Source organism: Pseudonaja textilis, chromosome 2, assembly GCF_049901715.1.
Source record: "Pseudonaja textilis isolate UNSWEBS1 chromosome 2, rPseTex1.2, whole genome shotgun sequence".
Lineage (NCBI taxonomy): Eukaryota > Metazoa > Chordata > Lepidosauria > Squamata > Elapidae > Pseudonaja > Pseudonaja textilis.
In genome coordinates this window covers 132,947,656-132,960,433 of record NC_141991.1, presented here as the reverse complement: position 1 = coordinate 132,960,433, position 12,778 = coordinate 132,947,656, and the positions used below count along the sequence as shown (strand labels likewise).

Genomic DNA, 12,778 nt, shown 5'->3' with positions numbered 1-12,778 from the left:
GAACCCCACCCCTGGTATAATGTAGATATGTATATACAGTACTTAATTTAGAGCCATCTTTTCTTCAGTAATCTCCTCCAATTTATCATACCATAACAACCCTCTGGAGCAGTGGTGGGATTCAATTTTTTTTACTACCGGTTCTGTGGCCGTGGCTTGGTGGGCATGGCAGGGGAAGGAGACTGTAAAATCTCCAGTCAGAGATGTTATTTGCCAGTTCTCTGAACTGCTCAAAATTTCCGCTACCAGTTCTCCAGACCTGATCAGAACCTGCTGAATACCACCTCTGCTCTGGAGTAGGTTGTGTTAAGAAAGTCTCAAAGTGTCAAGTTTGAGCAACACCCCTCTTTCCAGACCTCACTTTGATTTATTTCAAATAGATTACACAGCAGAAAAAAATACTTCTTAATAGAAGCTTATTATGGAACCCAATGAACTTCTATTTCTATTTACTACATTACAGCTAGTCCTCACTTACTATTTACTTGACGCCATGAAGGTGCTGAACATGGAGACTTGACAACCATTCCTCAGAGTTGCAACCATTGCAGTTTTTCTAGTTACTCGGTCACCATTTTTGATCTTTCACAATCACCTTCCAACAAGCAAAGTCAATGGGGAAGCCAGCATGAAGTCACAAATCACAGTCATGTGATGTTGCGCTTAATGATTGTGGGTGATTTTATTCATTTAATGACCGCAACAGGAAGTGACAACTGATGTCATAAAGCAGCACTGTCCTATGATGTCTGGCTTAATGACTGTGCCACTTAGTGATGGAGTTGTCAGTCTCTATTGAGGTTGGTAAGTAAGGACTATCCATACATAGAGCAGTTAATGACCATACAAAGAAAAACTCGTGACACAAAGTTTGATTGAGAACAGAAAGAACATTTATTTTTATAATGAAAAGCTTGACAAACAGAATAAACAATACTCCTCTTCTTCTTCTTCTTTTTCTTCAGCGTTTGTCTCGCCTCGGGCGAGGTCCGCTAAGTGCGCCGTGCTTTCCGCGTGGGCCATTTCGTTGATTTTTTTTTGGCGCAGGCCAATAAACAATACTCCAATGGGCCAATAAACAATGGGCCAATAAACAATACTCCAAGAAATAAAATATACTGATGCACAATACAGCAAGCTTTCATACCACATGCCACCAGTATGTGCATTGTCATACCCAAAATGGAGCATAGCTATAGACAGGAGAGCTGTCACATTCTTGGAAATTCTTTGTGTGCATGTATGTCCACTCATGATTGCTTGCTTGTTTTATCTATCTATCTATCTATCTATCTATCTATCTATCTATCTATCTATCTATCTATTATATGTACCCTGTTTCTCCAACAATATGGCCTCCCCCAATAGGAAGTCCCAGCATGTTTTATAGGCATGAAATGAAATTAAGCCCCTCCCCCCTAAATTAAGGCCTATATTAAAACATGAGAAATGGGGGGGAATGGTGGGGGGGGCTTGCCGTTAGGAAGTACTTTTGTTGTGCACCCGGATATGGTGCTGCCTGCATTGACCCCAATATGAAGTGCCCCACCAACGCCGAGGTCAACATCCAAGCCATCGCTGCCCGCCCACCTAAAAATGCAAGGGTGGGGGGAATTAAGTCACCTCCGAAAAGACGGCCTAGCCATTTTTTAGGGGCTCAAAAAAAAATAAGACACGGCCTTATTATATGAGAAACACGGTATATCCTACCACAATCATAACCAGACTCTTGATGGCTCACAACATTTAACAAAACAATAAATAAACTACAGGTAGTCTCCAGCTTACAACAGTTCATTTAGTGACCAAAGTTACAATGGCACTGAGAAAAGTGACTTCTGACCATTTTTCACACTTATGACTGTTGCAGCATTCCATAGTCACAATGATCAAAAGTCAGATACTTGGCAACTGACTCAGGTTTAGGACAATTGCTATTTCCCAGGGTTACACGATTCACTTCACAACTGTTAGTAATTTAACAAGTACAGTGATCCCTTTAACAACCATGACGAGAAATGTTGTAGAATCAGGCAAAAACACTCTCACTTAGCAAAAGAAATTTGGGGCTCAGTTGTGGTGGTACGTCAAGGACTACCTGTAGACAATATACAAAAGCCGTGTAGTCAAAAATGTAAAAACTTGCATTCCAGACAGTGTCTGGCCTCATTATAAGTATCCTCTGGAAGTACTCCATTTTCAGCTGCTTGTGGAAAGTGACTAGAGTTGGTGCCAACCATAATAGTAAAAACCCTTTCTTTTGAGTGTTTGCCCAAAGCACTTTTAGAAGCGGAGGATCCTCTTTGTTAAACATCTGCCTTATTAAGAAAAAAAGAAAAAAAAAAGCTTTGTGTTGAAACTAGGAACCTAGACTTTGTCAGAGAAATCCACAAGCATTTCTTTGCAACATACCATGCACATCCGCTATCAGTGTTCCTTTGAAGGAAGACTGGCCCTCAAGAATAAGTGATGTAATGCATAACAATTGATGAATTGCATTTTAAATAGCCTCCTCTGACAAAGCTATCAAGTGCCTGACTCACTTGGAAGAAAAAGACCTGGGAATCAACTCCATAGCAAGCCTAAAATTACCTTAATTGAGACTAACTATAATAACAGAATCTTGCAAGTCTGATTGTGTTGTGTCTTTCTCCCCTTCTATTCCAAGGCACCAGGGAGGTGTTTGCCTGAACCATTTCCAGATGTTCTTCTAGATTTAAAAAACACTTTATCCCCTTTGGCCTAGGAAACAGTTCCCCTGTATCTCTTCAGTGTCATTTTTGTTACTCAATGCATCAAATGAGTTTTCATTGCTAAAGGCACAGGTCTCCAAACTTGGCAACTTTAAGACTTGTGGACTTCAACTCCCAGAATTCCTGAGCCAACATGACCGGAGGAGGAATTCTGGGAATTGAAGTCCACAAGTCTTAAAGTTGCCAAATGTGGGGACCCCTGGCTAAAGGGGAACCCGAATATGGGTCTTCTTGCTCTTGGCCCAACCGCTTAACCACACCACCAAACAAGCTAAGAATCCAAACGGTGTGGGCCTTCCCCTCAGTGTATTCTGTCTTCCTTCAACAGGAATAGCAAACCTCGGAATCGCCCATCCTTCCGTCAGATCCTACTGCACCTTGACATCGCCTCTGCTGATGTGCTGTCCACACCACAAGAGACCTACTTCAAATCCCAGGTGGGCTTCCTTGGCAAAATTAGTACTATATTGTGTTAAAAATGGATAGATCCTTTTTCATGTTATACTGTAAAGTAGTTTACAATGCAGTTATAACAGTGGTGGGATTCAAAATTTTTTACTACCGGTTCTGTGGGCGTGGAATGGTGGGCATGTCAGGGGAAGGTTACTGCAAAATCCCCATTCCCTCCCCACCCCACTAACCTGCTTTCCAGCTCCGTTCTCCTATGCAGGGCAACAAAAGAAGACCCAACCGATCAGCTGGCACTCGGGAGGCAGAGAATAGATGGGGGCGGGGCGAGTCAGAGGTGGTATTTGCTGGTTCTCCAAACTACTCAAAATTTCTGCTACCGGTTCTCTAGAACTGGTCAGAACCTGTTGAATACCACCTCTGAGTTATAAACAATAACGTAAAAACAAACTAAATTAATCTAATCTCTGAAATCGTAAAACAATTTTTCACAATGTTACTAAGGAAAATGCCACATAAACAAATGCATCTTTCTGCTAAGGACCGAATAGCTCCACTTTTCATCATTCTCATTATGGAACAGATACCATGCAGTGGGGGCGGGGGGTGGGTATTATAACCTACAAGAGTAGCCCCATTGTAAACAGTTTTCTGTTCTGTGGGCCTGGAGCCAGGAGAATTCAGGAAATGAGTTTACGGAGCTCTCATTTTCTTCCCCAGGCTGAATGGCGAGAAGAAGTGAAGCTCCATTTTGAAAAGATCAAATCGGAGGGGACATGTCTGCACCGTTTGGAAGAGGAGTTGATCCACCGGCGGCGAGAAGAGCTCAGGTCAGGCAGGGGTGGTGAAACCATTGAAACATAGAAGATCGAATAGATGTATTTATAAATAAAAGGTCTCATCTGAGCTGGAGGCTGGAGGCTATGCGGACATCTCCCTGATCTTTTCCTTGTGATACTAAAAATGAGGTTTGTCACTCTGTAAGATGTGTTTTTCAACCTCCCACTCTAGGACACTTCCATGCAGAGCCAGGAATGGCTTGCTGCTGCCACCTGTCATAAGTTTATACATGATGACGTATATTCCTTGCATCTGCTGGCATGCTGAAAATACCAACATTTGGGAGGCGGGGGGAGTTCCCCAATCAGTGAAGCAATTTTGTATTCCACAGAACTGAAGCAAAAACCTTGACAATTCCTCCCCTGTCTTGTATTTCACTACCATTCCTTTTATTGAAACTAATGATCGTTATCCGTAAATTGAACTGAGCATAAACGGGAGAGTAAATGAATTGAATTTGCATTTCAGCTGAAACTTTATTTTTCATTTCCCAAACCTGTATGCCAACTGGAATGCAACTGTTTGACACTTACATTTTATGGAATGTAGTATAGAGCCTTGAGAAGAATAAATGCTAAGAAAAAAAGGTATATAATGAAGAAAATGCACACAAAAGTACATATAGTGAAAAATGTACAAAAGTGCATTTGTCAAACTTGCTTGCAAAAAGGAAGCATTTTTTTTAAAAAAAAAAAGTTTGTACATATTATTGCATTGTTGTATTAAGGACAGAACAGTGAAGAAATAGAACAGAATAAACTTGAGAGTTGGAAAAGCGGAACATAAAATAGATCTGACTTCATAAATGTAGCTACTCCTTCTAAATGCATCTTCCTCTTAAACCTGCAGTGATGTCCCGTCAAATACCAAAGACCTGTAATTTTCTGAGCTCACCTGAGTCCTTGCTACTAAGCGTCTCAAAAACTGTCCCTGGTTTCTTATACCGGGATTGATGTCCTTGCAAGGGATTATCAAATAAACAGCAGTCTTTGAAAGAAGTGTCAAAACCCTGGGATGCAAGCTCCCCACACTTCTAAAAGGGGCAGAACGTGCAGCCTGCTGTTTTCATTCTCCTGGCCATAGCAGCAAGAACCTGTGGATACTGTTTAATCTAATGTAGTGACTGAGGTGGATCAAAGCTGGGGGATAAGACAATCCCCAGATAAGCACTGCGAGCTCATATAAATAAATAACAAAATCACACCTATTTATATGTTTTGAAAAGTTTTCTTGCTCCTCTCTCCTGCTGCAGGCATGCCTTGGACATCCGGGAGCACTATGAACGTAAACTAGAACGGGCCAACAACCTTTATATGGAGCTCAATTCCCTCATGTTGCAGTTGGAGCTGAAGGAGAAAGAGCTGCTTCGGTAAGGTGACAGAAGTCCTGGAAGGCTGCTAAGCTTTGGAGCTAAAGGGACGTAATTCTTAACTAAGCAAGAGTGGAAAGGTTCAGTAAAGAGAGCCTCGGCCTACCAGCTTTCTCTCTCTCTCAGTCCTCCCCTCGCCTCTATGACCTGTTTGCTGGATCTCAAATATTAATACCACACCATCTACTTGGGGCACCATTTTATCCATAAGGCAAGAAACACAGAAAAAGGGAAGGCACCAACCAAACCTCCTGCAACTATTTGCATTGGGAAGGTAGGAACTATTTGCCCTGGATTAAAAACAGAAAGTTCTACCCAGCCTTTCTTAACCTGGCATCCTCCATATCAGGTGGAATTCAAGAGCCAGCCATAATTGTTCTCACTCAGAACAAGGGGAATTAAAATCCAAACACATCTTGAAGTCAGGTTATCCTTCATCCTCTGCAAACAGAAATGTATGGGTTTCTTCGAATGGTGTTGAATCAAGCAACGACGCAACCAGTCATCCAGTTAAAGTTGCTTTCTGGTATTTTATCTGATTATCCTTATTGTGTTACACGGGTCTTCAAACGTGACAGCTTTAACTCCCAGAATTCCTCCTCCAGTCATGTTAGCTCAGGAATTCTGGGAGTTGAAGTCCACAAGTCTTAAACTTGCCAGGTTTGAAGACCCATCCTCTTTTTCTGTGCCCAAAGATCCTTACAGCCCCAGCATCTGCGCAACTGGTATTAACTTTGGATTTTTTTTTCCCCCTTTGCATCCTTCTGAATGTTCAGTCTTTGCATCCTTTTTCTAGGCGAGAGCAGGCGTTAGAGAAGAAATACCCCGGACTTTTTAAGCATCATTCATCCCGCAGTCTCCTGCATGGCAACACAGTGGAGAAGCTGATCAAAAAGAGGAATGTGCCACAAAAGCTCTCGCCTCACAGCAAAAGGTGAATCACTGCAGAGAAAGGCCTTCGCAGGAAGGGTTTAACAATGACCATCCTGTGTGGTAGAATAAGGAGAACCATCATGTGAGAAGAAAACGTAAATATGGGGCACAGAACCTACGTTTCAGTTTAGTCCAATGTCAGCTCCCAAGTAGAGCGATAATGATATGAGGGCGTACGTGTCCTGTTAGATGCTTTTTCCTATCCATCCTCTTTGTTGTGTTTAGTTTGCTCCAAATGTTCAGCATCTTGTGGTGGTACCGAGCCTGCTAGGCATGATTAGTAATTTATTGCAATCTCCTCAGTGGTGGGATTCAAAAAAAAAAATTACTACCGGTTCTGTGGGCATGGCTTGGTGGGCATGGCAGGGGGAAGTTACTGCCAAATCCCATTCCCTCCCCACCTCACTAACCTGCTTTCCAGCTCCGTTCTCCTGTGCAGGGCAACAAAGGAAAGATCCAGCCAATCAGCTGGGACTCGGGCGGCAGAGAATAGATGGGGGTGGGGCCAGTCAGAGGTGGTGTTTGCTGGTTCTCCGAACTATTCAAAATGTCTACTACTGGTTCTCCAGAACTGATCAGAACCCACTGAATACTACCTCTGAATCTCCTGCAAATTACTTCAGTGGCTTTTATTTTATTTCTAATTGTTGTTGTTGTTTTATTCATGTGAACCGCCCACAATCACTTCAGTGAGATGGGCAGCACTATAAATTAATCTTGTTAATAGGTGTAATCACGCGAAGACTAATTCACTACGAGTACAGCCAGTCCTTACTTAATGACCGCAATTGAAACTGGGATTTTGGTTGAAAGTTACTGCAATCATGAAGCAGATCGCCATGTGACTTGACTCAGTTATTATAACAGTTTTTATGATGATTGTACATTGATCATTAAGCAAATTACAAACCATACAGTCATTAAGTGAATCCATTCTCCTGACTGGGCTTTTTTTGGGGGAGGGGGGCTGGAAATCAGCAAAAAAAAGTTGCAAATTGCAATCATAGGGACTGCAGAAAGTCACAACCATAAACCATAACCAGTTGCCCCAAATGCAATCTATATGAACACCTGGGATGTGTGCAGCAGTTGTAACTTGAAGGACAGGTCATAAATAACTTTTCAGAGTCTGTCATAACTTCAAAAGGTGGTTAAGCAGCCAGTTATTAAGTGAGGGCTACCTGAATACGTTTCTATATTTCAGCTATTCTAGAAGTCTGTTCATTACTTTCTTTCAAGAAAAATAATAATCTAATGTAAGACCATAAAGCAGCAACAGCAAAACTGTAAAAAAAAAAGTGTGTGTGTGGGGGGAAAGCAGCCTTAGGAGCAGCAACATAGGAGCCCATTTCTTAAACTCAGGGTTTGATTGAAATTACGGTGCCCTCTCCCTTCTTGGCATCGAGGTTACTCAGTTAACTATGTTTTGCTTCTGCAGGCCAGACATTCTAAAGACGGAGGTCATCCTGGACCCCAGCCTGCCTCAACTTGCCATCCCCGTGTGCCAGAAAGGTCCCCCATCGCCTGGGCGTAACCGCCGTGCTAAGTCACGCTACCGCAAGGTCAGCACGCGGGGCAGCTGTGGGGAGCTGGCCGACCCCAGTGGAGCCAAGCGCCTGGAGCCCTGCACAGCCCTCCGAGGGCTCCAGCATGACTTGCTGCTGCGCAAGATGTCGTCTTCCAGCCCCGACCTCATTTCCACGACGTTGGGAGCCGAGGGCCGCAAGGGGGCGGCGGGGCCCGAGTCGCCACCAGCGGAGCAGCCCCGCAGCGAGACGCCCAGCGAAGACACCGCCTCGGTGCCTTGCTCCAGTAGCCCCGACTCGCCCTCTTCTCGACAGGGGGCGGTGGGGCTGCCAGGGAAGGCAAGACTGCAGCCCGGAGAAGAGGCGGAACGGGAACAGGGCAAGGGCAGCCGCTCAGGGGCCTCACAGCAGTCTCAGCACCTCACACCGGCAGCTATGTTATACCGGGCGGCTGTCACCCGCAGCCAGGTAGCACGGTGTTTCTTTCCACTTTTTCTTCCTCCCTTCTTTTCTCAATGGAAGAAAGTAGAATAGAATGGAGTGGAGTGGAGTGGAGTGGAATGGAATGGAATGGAATTAGAATAGAATTAGAATAGAATTAGAAATAGAATAGAAATAGAATAGAATAGAATTCTTTATTGGCCAAGTGTGATTGGACACACAAGGAATTTGTCGTGGTGCAAATACTCTCATTATATATAAAATAAAAGATACATTCTTCAAGAATCATAAGGTACAACATTTAATGATAGTCATAGGGTACAATAAACAATCAAATCATACCAGGAAACAGTCAATATAAATTGTAAGGATACAAGAGACAAAGTTACAGTCATACAATGACAAGTGGGAGGGGACGGGTGACAAGGAGTGATGAAAAGATTAATAGTAATAGTAGTGCAGACTTAATAAATAGTTGGACAGTGTTGAGGGAATTATTTGTTTAGCAGAGTGATGGCATTCAAGAAAAAACTGTCCTTGTGTCTAGTTGTTCTGGTGTGCAGTGCTCTATAGCCTCGTTTTGAGGGAAAGATATATGGGCAACAGCCACTGTAATCTGAAAAGCCTGTGGAAATGCTGGCTCTGATTGCCTTCTCCTTTTCTTCCACTGATAATATAGATAGTCTTCGACTTACGACCACAATTGAGCCCAACGTTTCTGTTTGGAAGCAAAACAGTCATTAAGCAAATTTTATCCCGTTTAGCAAACTTTTCTTGCCGTGGTTCTGAAGTGAATCACTGCAGTTGTTAAGTGAGTCACAGGGTTGTTAAGTGAATCTGGCTTCCTCGTTGACTTTGCTCGTCAGAAGGTCGCAAAAGGGGATCACATGATCTTGTGGGACACTGCCACTGTCGTAAATATGAGTCAGCTGCCAATTTTGAACCTGGCACCATGGGGATGCTGCAATGGTTGTAACTCTGAAAAATGGTCCTAAGTCACTTTTTTTTCAGTGCCGTTGTAACTTTGAGCCATCACTAGGTGAATGGTTGTAAGTCGAGGACTACCTGTACCACAAACAATAAAGAAACTGTGTGCAACAGGTAACTGTTGAGGTTAATGCCCTTCTCCTGCTGTTATGGGCTACCTTGTCCCTTTCATATCCAATATACAAAGTTAGAACAGGACAGGATCTTGTTTATTTCTTTGCTGGTTCAGCTTATTGTATTTCTTGATTATGATTTATTACATTTATATGCCACCCAACTCCCAGCAACTCTGGGCTGTTCTTAATGTTCACTACCAATTTCCATCCTAGTTGGCCAACGGTGTAACCCCCTAGCCATGTCATATTAAAAAAAAATCTAAATAACCTTAACTGCAGAGCAGGAAAAACTTTCTAAAAAATCCCAAAACAACATTCTCCTGCTTCCAAAGGGCCCCAAAGAAGTAGACAGAGCAGCTGCCCTTGGAAGATGCCCCAGACCTCAGAAACTGCTACCAAGCAGACTGTAGGTTTTGTAGAATACAGTTATATTTTCGGTAGTCTCTTTATGGCTGGTCTTAGATCTTGAGAAGAACTGAGATTAGTGAAGAATAAAGTTTTTAATTTCATCCAGACAGACCAGAAGCAAAATTGTACACTATGAAATGATCCTGGAAACAGGTTACCAGGTGGTTGTGTTATTTTACATTTTTATTTTTATTTATTTTATTTGTTTGTCAAACATGTACACTGCTCAAAAAAATAAAGGGAACACTTAAACAACACAATGTAACTCCAAGTCAATCACACTTCTGTGAAATCAAACTGTCCACGTAGGTAGCAACACTGATTGACAATCAATTTCATGTGCTGTTGTGCAAATGGAATAGACAACAGGTGGAAAGCACAGGCAGTTAGGAAGACATCCCCAATAAAGGAGTGATTCTGCAGGTGGTGACCACAGACCATTTCTCAGTTCCTATGCTTTCTGGCTGATGGTTTCGTCACTTTGAATGCTGGCGGTGCTTTCACTCTAGTGGTAGCATGAGAGGGAGTCTACAACCCACACAAGTGGCTCAGGTAGTGCAGCTCATCCAGGATGGCACATCAATGCAAGCTGTGGCAAGAAGGTTTGCTGTGTCTGTCAGCGTAGTGTCCAGGGCATGGAGGCGCTACCAGAAGACAGGCCGGTACATCAGGAGACGTGGAGGAGGCCATAGGAGGACAACAACCCAGCATCAGGACTTCTACCTCCACCTTTGTGCAAGGAGGGACAGGAGGAGCACTGCCAGAGCCCTGCAAAATGACCTCCAGCAGGCCACAAATGTGCATGTGACTGCTCAAATGATCAGAAACAGACTCCATGAGGGTGGTATGAGGGCCTGACATCCACAGGTGGGGGTTGTACTTACAGCCCAACACCGTGCAGGACGTTTGGCATTTGCCAGAGAGCACCAAGATTGCCAAATTCGCCATTGGCGCCCTGTGCTCTTCACAGATGAAAGCAGGTTCACACTGAGCACACGTGACAGACGTGACAGGGTCTGGAGACGCCGTGGAGAATGTTCTGCTTCCTGCAACATCCTCCAGCATGACCGGTTTGGCAGTGGGTCAGTAATGGTGTGGGGTGGCATTTCTTTAGGGGGTCGCACAGCCCTCCATGTGCTCGCCAGAAGTAGCCTGACTGCCATTAGGTACCGAGATGAGATCATCAGACCCCTTGTGAGACCATATGCTAGTGCGGTTGGCCCTGGGTTCCTCCTAATGCAAGACAATGCTAGACTTCATGAGTGTGCAGGAGTGTGTCTGGAGTGTGTCAGCCGTTCCTGCAAGACAAAGGCATTGATGCTATGGACTAGCCCGCCCGTTCCCCAGACCTGAATCCAATTGAGCACATCTGGGACATCATGTCTCACTCCATCCACCAACGCCACATTGCACCACAGACTGTCCAGGAGTTGGGGGATGCTTTAGTCCAGGTGTGGGAGGAGATCCCTCAGGAGACCATCCGCCACCTCATCAGGAGCATGCCCAGGCGTTGTAGGGAGGTCATACAGGCACGTGGAGGCCACACATACTACTGAGCCTCATTTTGACTTGTTTTAAGGACATTACATCAAAGTTGGATCAGCCTGTAGTATTTTTTTCCACTTTAATTTTGAGTGTAACTCCAAATCCAGACCTCCATGGGTTGCTAAATTTGATTTCCATTGATAATTTTTGTGTGATTTTGTTGTCAGCACATTCAACTATGTAATGAACAAAGCATTTAATAAGAATATTTCATTCATTTAGATATAGGATGTCTTATTTTTGTGTTCCCTTTATTTTTTTGAGCAGTGTATAAGATAACAAGTATAGGTATGAACATAAACAAGAACAAAAGGAGTAAGTACAGATAAATGGGGACAGGACAGTAGGCACGCTGGTGCACTTATGCACGCCCCCTTTAAGGACCTCTTAGGAATAGGGGGAGGTCCACAGTAGACTGTTTGAATTTAAAGCTATGAGGGTTTTTTAAAAAACAACAACAAATTTTTTATTTTTTACAACAAACATACGAACAAAACATAAAAACATAAAACCCTCTTTCAATTATATACATTCAGTGTGTCAGTTGGTTACAATCTTTTGTGCTATCCTTTTTTTTACCATTACATGTTATATAAATTCTCACCTTACCGGTCTAGCTTGTGCTTATATAATATCAATTATTAAAAATTCATTTAACTATTTTTCCATCATTTTATATGAGATATTCTAATTTTCATTATGATTTAATCTTATACATTCATCCAATGGTTATGAATTTGAAGCTGTGAGGGTTTGAGGCTATAACAACAGAGTCAGGTAGAGCATTCCAGGTGTTGACCACTCTGTTGCTGAAGTTGTATTTTCTGAAATATTTTCATATTTCAAGGCCTTTGCAGTTCAAGTCCTCATTTCACAGCATCTTTCTTTTTCATTTCAAGATCTTTTTCTGTTTCTCTCAGGTTTCAATGAGTATCTCAATATTTACCAAAGACTATAATTCGTAACTGTAATTCCTCTCCTCTCTGGCAACTACTAAAACAGGCATAGGAATTGGTGGAATCTCTCTTCTTATTCCTTCTCGATTTTTTTTCTCAATTTTATTTATTTTCTTCTTCCACTCTCCTTATTGATCTTGTCATTTATGCTCCTGGTGTGTCTATTAATTTTTGTTGGTTTAGAAACTGAAGTGTCTAAGGGTGATGCAACCCTCTCCCTTTTGTAAAGTTACCAAGTTCTTACTACTCCCCCATACTTCCTGTGGAAAAAGGATCTTTCCCACACCTTTCCCCATCCTGCCTTCTCATCTTTGAACATCAGAGCTGCAGATCTTTCTACAGACTCAAAGTCTACAAAGTCAAGTCTTCCCTCCCGTCATGGAACTCATTTCTCTATTCTTTAAGCCAAGCCATTCTGAAAAAATTCTGGCCCCCCCCTGTGGGTTACGGCATTATAGTGCAACCAAAGCGACCCACTTGAAACAAAAAGCTAATG

The 12,778-nt window shown here is 43.0% G+C and overlaps 1 protein-coding gene across 1 annotated transcript in view; it reads left to right on the top strand.

Moving 5' to 3' along the window:
- Positions 1 to 12,778, top strand: part of MAP3K12 (mitogen-activated protein kinase kinase kinase 12) — a 53,093-nt gene that overhangs the window by 33,133 nt on the left and 7,182 nt on the right. Inside the window, exons 7-11 of the mRNA XM_087925339.1 lie at positions 3,082 to 3,190; positions 3,882 to 3,991; positions 5,254 to 5,370; positions 6,167 to 6,304; positions 7,742 to 8,297. Of these exons, the coding sequence (XP_087781465.1) occupies positions 3,082 to 3,190; positions 3,882 to 3,991; positions 5,254 to 5,370; positions 6,167 to 6,304; positions 7,742 to 8,297 (1,030 nt within the window). The remainder of the gene's footprint in view (positions 1 to 3,081; positions 3,191 to 3,881; positions 3,992 to 5,253; positions 5,371 to 6,166; positions 6,305 to 7,741; positions 8,298 to 12,778) is intronic.